Source organism: Vombatus ursinus, unplaced genomic scaffold (assembly GCF_900497805.2).
Source record: "Vombatus ursinus unplaced genomic scaffold, bare-nosed wombat genome assembly UNPS02014802.1, whole genome shotgun sequence".
Lineage (NCBI taxonomy): Eukaryota > Metazoa > Chordata > Mammalia > Diprotodontia > Vombatidae > Vombatus > Vombatus ursinus.
The window spans coordinates 5,631,327-5,645,291 of NW_020954580.1; the positions used below are offsets into that span (position 1 = coordinate 5,631,327).

The 13,965-nt window shown below is 46.5% G+C and overlaps 1 protein-coding gene across 1 annotated transcript in view; it reads right to left on the minus strand.

Moving 5' to 3' along the window:
• Positions 1–397: 397 nt before the first annotated feature.
• WNT6 (Wnt family member 6) overlaps positions 398–13,965 on the minus strand; it is a 25,883-nt gene continuing 12,315 nt past the window's right edge. The window contains exons 2-4 of the mRNA XM_027873729.1: positions 4,577–4,797; positions 3,921–4,264; positions 398–1,337 (exon numbers count right to left, since the gene is read on the minus strand). Coding sequence (XP_027729530.1) covers positions 876–1,337; positions 3,921–4,264; positions 4,577–4,797 — 1,027 coding nt within the window. The 3' untranslated portion in view covers positions 398–875. The remainder of the gene's footprint in view (positions 1,338–3,920; positions 4,265–4,576; positions 4,798–13,965) is intronic.

Here is a 13,965-nt window from a genome sequence, read left to right on the forward strand (position 1 = left end):
CTAATGGCTGCAAGAAAAGGGGCAAGAAAGGTGGCATGAATTTGAAGTCAAAGATCCTGATTCAAATCCCAGCTCTGCCCCAGATTTGGGCAAATTATTTCACTTATCTGGGTCTCAAGCCCTCACCTGTAAAATGGGGGAGTTGGATTAGGTGATTTCTGGGAGAGTCCATCCAGCTTACTAAGGAGAGAACCCACTGAAGTACAGAAGATGGTAATCTTCAAGGGTTTCATCATAAATTACAACCCTCTTTTTCCTCCTTCCTGTTTCCCAGCCCTACAGCATCATGCTAAGTGTCCCCTCCCTGAATCTGGGTCTGGATAGACTGGCCACAGCCTCTCTCCCCAAATCCCCAACGGAGTCTATTTGCTTTAAATAACTTTATTAGTACCAAAAATCACCCCTTTGACACCTCCTAGGGCCCTCCCCAACCCTGTCATTAGGGTCCCCCCCATCCTCCAGTGTTGCTCCCCTTGGCTTTTCTCGCTTCCTCCTATTCCCCAGGCAGTGCTTTAAGAGTACCCAGATTCCCATTCCAAATCTCCATCCTTATCAGGAAATGTTGAAGGAAGAGTCAGTTAGAATTGAGCAGGGCATCCACAGCATCACCCATTATCCTTGGCACCCAGGTAGCTAGGTATCTCTCCAGAGTTCACTTCCCTGCATGTAGTGGTCTCTGCTCCTGGAATAACAGATCACGATGATCCGGGAAGGCATCCTTTGCCAAGTTCTCGGATAGAGGATGAATACTTCCTTAGTTGAGGCCAGCCCAAGGCCACGTTCTCTGCCACCGTCTAGTCGTCTCTCGCCGGTGGCCCCGAGATGCAGGCTCAGCTCCCCGAGGTCCAGGGGCGCGGGGCAAGGGCAGGTCCGGGTCAAAGGCAGAGGCTGAGTTCCTTGCGCACGCGACAGCGGTGACATTGCACCACGCAGCACCAGTGGAAGCGGCAGAAACAGTTTTCCTCAAGCTGCACGCTCTCCTGACGGTGTCCCCGGCCGCAGCACAGCAGGTCGCAGCCGCTCAGGTCCAGGGCGCTGCTGTTGCAGGCGCGGCCCCGCGTACCCGGGGAGCCCGTCCGCCGGTTGGCCGAGCAGAAGTCGGGCGAATCTGCGGCGTAGAGCAAGTCGGCGCGGTCGGGGGGCTTGAGGGTGTGGCCAGCCGGCAGTAAGGCCTTGCCGTCATTGGTCCCCATGACCCTGGAGGCGCCGTGGAAGCGCTCCAGCAGCCGGGCTCCCACCTCCCGGAACGGGGGCAGCTTCTGCCAGCAGGTGCGAAGGGCGCAGGAGCCCGAGAGGCCGTGGCACTTACATTCTGTGCGCGTGTGACTCCGCACCGCCTGCAGGGGAGGCCATAGGAGAATGGGGCAGGGAAGAGACAGAGTGGGGACATGAAGGAGGTGAGTAGGCCCAGAGTCAGGGCAAGAGAGAGGCGAGAAAGCCCAAAGGGAGCACGGGAGGGGGAACAGCCAGTGGGACAGGAGAGATGACAGGAAGAGGAGAAGGAGGCACGGGGATAGGTGAAGTGAGAGGGAAAGGAAGAGGGACAGTCAAGAGGTCCATGGGGAATAGGGCAGGGAAGAAACAGTATAGATATGTAGGAGACAGCCAGAGGAAGCCATGGGAAGTAGGGCAATATGAGGAAGGGGAGCAGCCAGGGTGATGAAAGGAGATCACCATGGGGGTATCGGAGGTGAGAGGGACGCAGGGAGAAACATCCAGGGGACATGGAGGATGAGGTAATCAGTAATGAAAGACATTAGGGGATGGGAAAAGGGAAAGAGGAAAAAAAGGAGAAGAAACACCAAGGGGTATATGCAGGAAGACGAAGAGATATCAAAAAGGGGGAGGGGGAATGAAATAAAAAGAAAGTTGGGGACCCGATGAGGAAGATGGAGTGAAGACCAGTGAAGAGAAAGACAGGGAAAGGGAACCACAGAAAACAGAGATGCATTTTGACACAAAGAAATAAGGACAAAGAGGTTGTGTGGAAAAGGGAGAAGATGGCAAAACACGAAGGGAAAGGAGACAGAAGAAAAGAAGGTAGGAAAAAAAGGGAGGAAAGAGTTTAAGAAGAGAGGATTGGGGAAAAATGAGAATGGAGAATAAAAAGAGTAGTAGGTAAAAAGAAGATGAGGGAGAAGACATGAAAGGACGAAAGGAGAAAGTCAAAGAAAAGAGATAAGGGGGTAGGTAGAGAAAGACAGACAAGAAAAAGGAACAGAAAAGAGACATGAGCCAAAGATGAAAAGAGACGGGAATGCAGAAGTTGAGTGTTGGGGAGGTGTGGGGGCCATGGGAGTTGGTGGGATAAAGAGGGAATAAAAAAACAAGAGGAGGATGAGATTGTATCTAAGAGATGTTAGAATTGGGAGTGGAAGGGGAGGTGATAAGATGTCAATCACCCCCATCCCCTCCTCCCTTTTTTACTCTTTCATTCCAGCCCCTCATGTCCCCAGGCAGGGACTGATCATAGACTCCAAGCTGGAGAAAGGCTGGCTGAGCGGCTCACCCTTCCAAACAAATATGTGGGCCTGTCCCAACACCACCCTCTAGTTTCTCCCCCTTCCCCTCCATCCCCTGCACAGGACCACAAGAGGCCCAGCTGTCACAAATAGGAATGTAAGACAAGTGTGCAGGGGAAAGTTCCAGGGCATCCTGAGATGGGCACCCAAGAGTTCTTACTTCCAGTCCTCCTAAGCCTCCAAGGCTTAAAGGTTGTGGGTTTGACTGTGGGTGATGAGTGATGGGAGACTGGGGGGAGGTGGGGAGAAGGGCAACCACATGAAGTGAGACTGTAAATTAGCTAAGGTCAGATGATCCCAGAGGAATTCTAGCAGACAAATCCTGGGTACTCTTGTTTTCCTATTTACTTTATCTCCCTTCCACCCATCCTAAGTTCCTCAGCAATAATATTTCATTTCTCTTTGATTGAATGATAAATGGTCCCTTAGTGTTTCCACTATGAGAGATGATGAATAGGACAAACGTCCTGGAGAAGAGAGAGAAGACAAGACAGAGAAACTAGTGAGGACAAGGTGGGTTTGCCTTGGGAAAAGTCAGTATAATATTAGAGTGGAGAGTCAGACCTGGGGGGTGTAGGGAAAGCTGGTTAAGTGTAATTAACATTGGCTGGATTAGACAACACAGGTAGAAGGGACCTTTGAGGTCAAATAGCCCAGCTACTTCATTCTACAGATGGCAAAGATAGGTTTAGGTGACTAGAGTTTAGGTGACTTGCTTAAGGTCTCATGAGTAATAAATAGTTGATTCAATATTCAAAGCCATGCCCTCTGACTCTAGATTGGGTGTTGCTTTTACTATACCCAGCATCCTGGCTTCCCTCAAGATTCAGCTCAAAACCCACCTTCCCAGGGACTTTTCCCAGTCCCTCCAACCTCTGTTCTGTAGGTATCTTGTATATATCTAGTTATTTACATGTTATCTCCCTCCATTAGAATTCAAGCTCCTTGAAAATGGGGACCATTCCAATTTGGGGGGTGCACGTGGAGTTTTGCCTTTCTTGGTATCTCCAATGCTTAGCACAGTGGTACATAGCAGGTGCTTAATTAAATGCTTGTTGACTGATTGACTAGTTGACTGCCTCTGTCAAGGTAGGCTTAGCTTGACTGGGATTAAACTCATTGCTCAACATCACAGAACTTTGTCACTCCCCAACTGGCTCAACCCAGCCCCGAGGTCCTACCCATTATCCCTCATCCTTCCCTTCTCCTCCCAGGTCCCACCCCTAATCCACAGCCCCCCTTTTTTAGTCCAGTCCTTTCATCCCTTCCACATTCAGCCTAGCTTCTCCAAGTTCATTTCCCTCACCCTGCCCCAGTCCCCACCCCTTGTTTCCTGACATTCCCCAACCTTCCTCCCTCTCCACCGTGTCCTATCCCAATCCCTCCTGGGAACCTCACCAGCCGTCCAGCCTCATTGTTGTGTAGCTGCACCAGTGCCCGGATATCACCCCGTCCCCGCTTGTGCCGAGCATCCATGAAGAGCCTGGACTTCTCATCTCCGAAGTCCACGTCGTCTCCACAGCCCCCCCACTCCCAGGCTGCATTGCCGTCCAAGGAGCTCCCAGGCCCTGGAGGCCCCGGAGTCCCAGTGAGGTTGGGGAGTCCAGGGGGCCGGGGTGGGGCCCGTCCATGGGGAGCTTGGCAGCCACACTGCAGCAGCTCTCCCATAGAGCAGGCCTGGGTCACTGCATGGCTGGCCCCAGCTGCCGTGATGGCGAAGACGAAGGCTGTCTCCCGGATATCTGAGGAACAGCCAAGGTAGGGGAGGTAAGGGTAGGGGGAAGGGTAGTTAAAAAGACAGTAATCTAGGGGCTGGAGTCAGGGGACCAGGGAAGGATGGAAAAGGGGTTTAGTAGTCTGGGCCCACTATGTCAGGAAACTAAAGGCCACTGTAATTGAACTGGGAGATGAGGTTCAAGTCAGGCCCTTTTCTTTCCTCTCCAGACTTTAAACCCTCAAGCTTTGTCAATCTTAGCCCCTGGGGAAAGAGAGCTCCCTCCCCTTCCCCTTCCTTTTTACCCCACTCCCTCCCCAGGCCCAGGACTCCCACTGACCCTGCTGCAGGATTCTCCCAAAGGCCTTGCTGTGGCTGGAACAGTTCCAGCGTCGGAATCGGAACTGGAACTGGCACTCCCTTACACCTAGCCGGGCACCCCGTGCCAGCTCCGCCACCAGCTCGGGCTCAGCTTGACACAGCTCTGCCTGCCGTCCCGCTAGCCGTCGAGCCTTCCGGCAGATGCTGGTGGGGTCCATGACCAGGGGGCTGCCCACAGCCCTGGAGGGGGCAGAGAGGCAGCTGGGTTGGGAAGATGCAAGGATGATCCTTGCACCCTGCCTCCCAAGGCCCACACTCCTCATAGAAAGAAGAGGGGCCTTGGACATCAACTACTCCAATCCCGACTCGTGACGAATAAGAAATTGAGACTCAGAGAAATAAGGCGATTGGTTCAAGGTGGAAGTGGACATGGAAGAAGTAGGATTCAAAGTCAGGACTTTGATTCCAATGGCAGTATACTATAGAGCCCACTCTCTTTTTCTCTGTCTCTGCCTCTGTCTCTCTGTCTCTGTCTCTGTGTCTCTATCTCTGTTTCTGTGTCTCTGTCTCTGTCTCTCTTTCTCTCTCAGAGTTAACTCAGAGAACTGGGACCTGAAAGGTGGATATAATGGCTGGGGTCCTTCAAGTGCCAACACTGGCCAAAGGTTCTCCTATCTTCCCCAGGGAGCTGAGAAGAAACCAAAAGCAAAGAGGTTAATTAGTAGGTAACGGTAGGGGAGATTAGGGAAAGGGAGGGAGTGACATACATTTTGACACCTGGCTTTTATCTTTCTAGGCTCATTGTACGCTCTCTTTCAGCCAAACTGGCACATTTACTGTTCCGCAGACATGACCTTCCACCCATCTCTGTGCCTTTCACAAATTGTCCCCCATACCTGGAATGTTCACTCCCTCCTCATTCCAACCCCTTGGAACTCCTCAACCCTTTCTAGTTTTCAGCTCAAGGCCACCTCTTTCAAGAGACAGAGAAAGAAGGTAGAGTGGATAGAGCACTGGACTTGGTGTCAGGAAAATCCAAGTTCAAACCAAGCCTCAGAAACTTACTAGCTGCATGATCCTGGGCAAGTCATTTAGCCCCTGTCTGCCTCAGCTTCTTGAACTAACAAACGGGACTCATAATTGTTTCTGTTTGCCAGGGATGTTGTAAGCATCAAATGACATATTTGTAAAGCACTTAGGGTAGTGCCTGACATATAATAGGTACTTGAATGCTTGTTTTCTTCCTGACTCCCAGAATAGTTAGTGCCCTCCAATTCACTGTGCATTTATTTTGAATATATGCTGTATTTATTGGTAGAATGTAAGCTTCTCATGGAAGGCACTGTCTCACTTTTGTATTGAATTCCCAGCACCCAGCACAGTATCTAGCATATATAGTAGGCATTTAAATGCTTATTAATTGACTGAACATGTAGCACATCACTAGCAGTTTCCCAATGATGACTTACATATGAGAAGTGGTGTGAAAGACATGGTGGGAATATCAGGACTGGAAAAGGAGGTGAGTCATGTTGTGAGAATAAAAATTAACAGATGTCAATTCCCAGTGCTCCATCAGTATCTTGAAGATGCGAAAAGATCTGCCCTCACCTATAGAGCACATTGAATGGAGTATTTGTTTATGGAAAGTCACGGAGGAGGATAGCATGGAATTCAAGAGCATTGAGGATTATCGATTCACATCACAACTACAATCACCCTATCATTTTGAGGTTCACAAAGCACTTCTTTTACAACTCTGTGAGATGTGGATGAGGAAATGTCAGAGCCAGGTTTCAAACCCAAGTCTTCTGACTCCAGTGCTCTTGCCACTGTGCATGTGTGTATATGTGTATGTATATGTATATATTTATATATACGTGTGTATGTGTGTGTGTGTGAGAGAGAGAGAGAGAGAGAGAAGGACCAAACACTTTGGAGTCAAGGGACCTTGATATGAACCCTGGTTCTGCTACCAGCCCTGTGGCCTCTTTGGTATATCACTTCATCTCCCTGGGCCTCAGTTTCTTTATCTGTAAAGCAAAACAGATGTAGATGCTAGACTCGTTCAGCTCATACCTGTCACATTTGGATGTGAACTTGTTCAGGTTAATGCTAAGTAGAAACTTCATGAAATTGGAGCCCACTCTCCCCAGAGATTGAGGTCATATGGGGGGGGGAGGCGGGGAACCCACCCCCAGTGTGCTGGAGGGAAATGTTTGAACTTCTGTTCTTGCTATATCTTTAAAGTAAATATCCCTTTGTAAATACTATTGAAAAAAAAAGAATTGGCTAGACTAGATTATCTCTAAAGTCCTTTTTAGCCCTAAAATCTATAATCTCTTAATCATCAATCAATACAAATGAAGTATTTTTTTCTGATTTCTTCACATACAAGTCTAGTCCTGCAAGTCAGTCCATAAGGTATTTTTATTATTTTCACCATCTACTGAATATAGCTCAGTGCTGAACAGGCATTAGATGTTCAATAAATGTTGCTTGAATGACATAAGGGAGATCAGATTTTGATTTCATCAAAACCAGCATGAGCGGGAAATGTGGAAGAAACTAACAAAGAAAGTTATTAGGGACAAAGGGTAGGACGCTATGAGAGGCCAAAGAAGAGGTCCTGTTCAATTCAATATTTAAAAAATATTTATTCATTCTCTACTATTTTGAAGACAGTACAAGGGATAGAAAGACTAAAGATTTGCCTTTAAGGAGCCTATGTTCTGTTGGGTAATACCATATGGAGAAAGAGACTACTGATGAATCAGAGGGTGATTGGCAGGGGAAATGGCACTGGAGCTGGAGCCTCGAAAGAAGCTATGGATTTTAAATATAGTAAGCTCCTTGAGGGCAGGAATTCTCTCTTTTTTCTTTTTTCATTTGTGGTCCCTATACCTAGCAGAGTGCCTCATACATTATAGGTACTTGAATACATAGTAGGCACTCAATAAATGCTTGTTGATTGATCCAGTAGGGAAGGAAGGGGAAGGAAATAGGCATTTACATAGCGCCTACAATATGCCAAGCATTATGCTAAGCACTTCTACAAATATTATCTCACTTGATCTTCACAACCGCCTAGCAGAATGGGTTATTATTACCTCCATTTTACAGTTGAGGACATTAAGGCAAACAGAGGTTAAGTGGCTTGCCCAGGATCACAGAGCTAGTAAGTGAGACCAGATGTGAACTCAAATCTTCCTGACTCCAGGCCCAGCACATTATCCACTGTACCACCTAGCTGCCTCCAAATAGGCGAGAGTACCGCAGGCAAGGGAACAACCTTTGCAGTAGGAGATGGAATGCTGAAGTGGGAACTCTACAGCAAGTAAACTGGTTTGCTGAAGGGAAATCATGTGAAATGTCTGGAGAAGTAGACCAGAGCCAGGATGTAAAAGGTTTTAAACACCACGTTGAGGAGTTTGTATTTTATCTTAAAGGAGATCACAGAAGATGTTCTAAAGAAGGAGAGTGAAGAGGTCAGAGCTGTGCTTTAAGATCTGGCAGCTCTGTGGAAGAGGAGAGAAGTTAGAGGAGGATAGAAGCCAGAAGCAAGGAGGCCATTGTCATGGTCTGGGTAAGAAGTGACAGGAGCCATGAGGATGGAGAGAAAGGGACTCATGGAGAAGAACTGACAAGAATTGGCAACTGATTGGATGAGGGAGAAGGAAGACTCAGTGATGATCCCAAGGTTTCACGCTCAGGTAATAGAAAGAAGGTGGTGCCCTCAATAGAAATAGGGAAATTTAGAAATAAGGCAGGATTGAAGGGGAAGATAATAACGTTAAAGCTGAGTTCCTGATAGAATATCTCCCACAGGGAGAAAGGTTCAACAAGCAGATGGTGATTCAGGACTGCAGTTAGGAGAATGCATTCTTAGGGCTGGAAATATAGATTTAAGAGTCTTCTGCATAGAAATGATAACTGAGACCATGGGAGCTGATGAAACCAGCATGGGAGAGGGTATAGAGACAGGAGGGTCCAGGAAAGAGTCACGGGTAACATCAACAATTTTTGTTGTTGTTCAGTCATTTCAGTCTCATCGGACTTCACGACCCCATTTGGGGTTTTCTTGGCAGAGATACTGACGTGGTCTTCCATTTCCTTCTCCATAAAATTTTACAGATGAGGAAAATGAGGCAGAGTTAATGATTTGCCCAAGGTCACACAGCTAGTAAGTGTCTGAGGTCAGATTTGAACTCAGGAAAATGAGTCTCCTTGACTTCATTTGATCCACTACACCACCTAGCTGCCAACATGTCCAGTTAGGGGACAAGAAATGGATAATAACCTGGCAAGGGAGAATGAGGAGCAGTCAGACAGATAGCAAAACAAGGAGAAAGTAGGATCAGAGAAGTCAGGGAGAGAGTATATAGAATAAAGGAATGGCTGACAGTTTCAAAAGCTGCAGAGAGGTGAGGAAGGATCAGGACTGGAAAAAAGGGTCATCAGGGAAATGAGTAGAGATCACTGATAACTGTGAACAATGCAATTTCAGTGAAATGGTAGGTTCAGAAGCCAGACTGGGATTGAAGAAAGGTGTGGAAGGTATATGGAGGCAATAAGCAGATAGGCTTTACTGAAGGAATTTAGCTGTGAAAGAGAGAAAACGGATGATAGCTTGGGCAGCTGAAGTCAAGGAAAGGTTTGTCAAAAATGGTAGAAATTTGGAAATGTGTATAGGCAATAGGGAAAGAGCCAGTAGATAAGAAGTGATTGAAGATGGGTAGATTAATTACAGAAAGAGCAAGTGCTTGAAGGAGCTAGGAAAGGAGGGTTTCAGGTACAAGTAGACTGGTTGGCCCCGGGAGAAAAAGAGGAACCTCTTCATCAGAGACTGGAGTAAAAGAAAGGATGAGAGAGCAAAGGTTGTATATAAGAATGCCAAAAGAGGATCTGGGACATAAGTAGAACAAGACAAATAGAGCTTAATTATGGAGCATGGATACTAAGAAGAGGAGGGGGATCCTGAGCTTATTTATAACAATGGAGCAAAATGGCGCCCCAAAGCTAACATTCTTTTATAAACATCTCCTGTGGGTCCAGGTGCCCAGGTCTGGCCTGCACATCTAATGAGGTAAACAGAGGGGAATCAGTAAGGGAGAGGAATTGTGCCTTCCCTATGTCTCTACCTACTCCCTTTGGGTTCCTCTTCTCCAAACCAACTCATTCACCTCCCCAACTGCTCCCTACCTCCTTAGACGTGAAGGCCAGACCTGGGCACCTGGACCAACAGGAGATGCTCATAAAAGGATGGTGACCTCAGGGGTCCATCATGCTATATTGCTATATTATAAGCTGAAACAAGAGCCTTCACCATCTTGGGCCTCAGTTTCCTCACTTCTAAAATGAAGGTTAAACTTAATGGCCTCTGAGATCCCTTTGAGCTCTAAATCTATGCTCCTTTGATTCCACTTACAAAAACACCCTAACCTTTTAGCTAGAGAGCTGTTGGGCATCATCCTCATTCTCTTCCCCAGGACCCCCAATTACTAGTGCATCTCCCCACTCCAGTGTTTGTAGGGCACCTTGTTCTCTCCACTTCCTAATTTATATCATACTTCTCTGTACGTACATTGACCCTTGTACCTCCACCCCCAAGGCTCCATGAACGTTTGTTGGATTAAAGAAAGTAGAAAAATCTCTCTTGTATTGGTTCTATGAATTAGACTACATTGAGTCACCAATTTCCTTATTTTAAAATGTAAATGTAAGGATGGGTAAATTTATCCCTCATTTACATCCTAATGTGAATTACTTTAATCAGATAATCAGATACCAATCACCCCTTCCTGATTAGCAGTTGAAAATAGCTGTACAGTGAGAATGAGAGATTTGACAGGAAAAGGAGGAAAAACTGGGAGCTAGGAGGTAATTTGGAAGCTTAACATGGTAATCACAATAATCACCATATTCACAAGGGTTCATAAATACATACATATATATACATACATACATATACACAGACACACATATATTTCTGTATATGTTTATATATGTATATATCTCTTTGCAATTAACAGAACACTTTCCACACAACAGCCCTGTGAGGTAAATGTAGCATATAGCATTATTCCCATTTTGGAGATGAGAAAACTGAGTATTAACAGGTTTAAGATTAGGCCTGTCTGGCTGCTGTAGTGGGGATTCGGGGCAGCAGAGAGCATTGGGTGGTTAAGGGGATGTCAGAAGCTTAGAGGGGTCACAGAAAGTAGGTGGGAAGGTGCCAAACAAATTTTCATTACTTAGTAATTGTCTGTCTGCCCCAGTGGCCACCAAACAATCCTTTGCATAAGAGCTATGGGTTTCTCCACTGAAAACAGAAAGGAGCAATTAGTGTTTGGTGTAGTAAGGAACACGGGTCTTTTTCACACCGTGAGGTGCTGTAAGAAGTAGACACAGGAAGCCATAAAGTTTCGGTCCTCAACTCTCCTTTCCAGACTAACTCCTGCCTCTCCCCTTGGTCCATTTATGCCCTTAACCAAATGTCTCTCAGCAGAAAAGAAGCCCCCGCCTTTTCTAGCCTAGGTGTGTGGCCCGTGGTGCCTATGGGGATGCAGGGGATGATTTCTGGAGGCCCAGGCAAACCTCAAATGCACCATGGCTCTGAGAAATGGAACTTAAGAGGCTAAGGATAGCAGTCAGCTCCTGATCCTGAGAACAACCTTGAGCCCTCACCTTAGGGAGCAGTGAATATGGGATAATTCATAAACAAGTTAATAAATAAAAGCAGGCCTGGAAAGCCTGCCTAGAGAGCCTACTGACCACATCCTCAATGATCAGGGGCATCTTACTGTGGAAATGGGAGAGCTAGGAATGGAGAAGGTGCTCACTACAATCTGGTCCCTGCTGACACTCTCTACTCCCTGATGCCCTGGCCTCCTTTCCCCTTTTCTCATTTGGACATACAAAGCATAGATGGTCTCTCAGATCTTCTGCCTATGCCTGAGATGGTCTGTCCATGCTTGTCTGCATCTGGATGGTCATGCCTCTCCTCACCTCCTCCATCTGCCCCCACTAACACTCTCCTTCCTCCAGTTCTGATCACTCCCCTGCTCACCACAAACTCCCTATTCCCCCAAGGTTAAATGGTCTTATCTTTCCAAGGTCACACTGCCCCAACTCTCCCCTCCTTCCTTCTCCTCCCTTCCCCACGCTAGAATCAGGAGATAGGAGGTAGGAAGGAGGAGGGAGTTATCCGTGGCTATGTCAGCTCTCTGAGGGCTATGGGCAGAGGAGGGTGAATGGGGAGACTGCCCTGGCAGGGGAAGGAAGAGGCCACACTCAGTCCTGGTCCTGCCCCCTAAACTGGCTGTCTGGCTGACTGCCTGGGAACATGGATTGTTTACCAGCTGTGGAGCCCTGGGGGTGGTGTTGGGGGTGGGGGAAGGAGTGGAGAGCCTGCTCATAGGGAGTGCTTCCCTGGGGGAGGATAGGGGCAGTGTTCAATCCCTCCAGTACCCCAAGATAGACACAATTCCTGCCTTCCTGGCCTTGCTCTCCTCTCCCATTCTAAAGTCACAGGAGGGGAGAAAAACTTTGTAAGAGAAGAGGCAGAGTGTTTTATAATGGAAAGTAAATCTGCCTGGGAGTCAAGAGACACACAGGGTCTGGTCCTGCCTCTACCACAAATTAGCTAAATGGCCTTGGATAGGTCACTTAATCCCTCTGAGCCTCAAGAGCCGTGTCTGTGACAAAAAGGGAGTTGAGTTAGTTGATCTCTATGGCTTCCCTTCAGCTACAAGATTCTGTTCTATTCTAAGAAGGAATAACATCCTTTTTGTCTTCCCTGCCCTCCCCTTTCCTCAACCTTCCACCACCCTTCTGTATCCTACACAAGTGGTGAATGAGTTGTGGCTCTCTGGTCCCACAGATACTGGATTGACAAGGCAGAGGGTCTAAATCACAGACCTAAAGAGGGAGGGGAGCTCAAAGGCCATCATTTTACAGATAGGGAAACTGAGGTCCAGGAGGCTAAGTGATTTGTGACCCTCTCAGAGGAGACACTGATTCAATGTCACTGTGGGGGAGGTGAAGGTGCCAGACAAGGTCCAGTGAGTTCAAATAACCAAATAACTCAGACCTAGAAGACATTAGGCAAAGCCTAAAAGAAACATAAGGTAAAGCCTAAAAGAAGACAAGATTAGAATGAATATGGCAGCTCCAATCACTACCCTCAGGAATGGTCCTGCCCTTTTCCTCTTATCTTAGCCAGAAGATGCTGAAAATTGATGACCTTCCTCTTCTCCCTAGGACATTAGCCAGTGTGAATTTCCAGATGACGCAAAGAAATTATAAACAGGGTATACTGAAAAGATCATTGGACTGAGAATCTGGAGACCTTGCTCCATTCAAATCCCAACTCTGACTCCTGCTAAACCCTGTGACCTTGGGAAGGTGACCTCATTCTTTTGAGCCTCTTCCCTCATCTGTAAAATCAGATTAATAATCATACATTACCTGTATCACAAGGTAGTTGTGAAGAAAGTATTTCATAAACAGAAAGAAGCTGTCTATCATCTATCTATCACTGAATCTGTCTTATCTTTATAAATGTAATACCTACACACAAAAAAAAAACTTAAAAGAGTTTTCTGAGGCAATGAGAGGTTATACGATTTGTCCAGAGTCACATAATTAGTACATTTCAAAGGCAGGACATGAACCCATGTCTTCCTGACCCTAAGACCAGTTGTCTGGTCACAATATCATAATCTCTCTCTCTCTCTTTCACTCTCTCTCTCTCTCTCTCTCTCTCTCATCTCTCTCCTCCCTTCCCCTCTACTCTCTTCTCCCCCCCTCACCTGCCCTCTCTCTTTCCCTCTACTCTCTCTCATATATATGAGATATATATTATATACATGAAATTATGTATACATTTATATATATGTAACATGCATATTGTATATAATGTATGTATTGTTATGTGTATGTAATTATGTGTAGTATATATTATATTATGTATAACGTAAAAATGTATGATAAATGTAAACATATGCATGAAACATACACACATATACACACACATATATATACATGCATACATACACACACAAACACACATATATGAAAAGAACTCAATGGCTTCCCATTGCTTATAAGAAGAAGTCCCAACTCCTTAGCCTCAATGTTCACAGGTTCACCAATTTGCTTGCCTTTATGAATTCTTAAACTCAGTCATAGGACATTCTTCAAAGTGAAAGAGGAACCTTAGATATCAGTGGCCGTGGAGCCCCCTTCCAGGTGTGATATTCTGTGACTAGATTTGCCTAAGGTCACACAGGTAGTAAATAGTTGAGCTGGGCTATGAATCCAGATATTCTAATGAAAGAGTGCAGTACAGGGGAAAGATACTGGATTTAGCATCAGATCAGCTAGCTGTGAGACCTTAGGCAAATC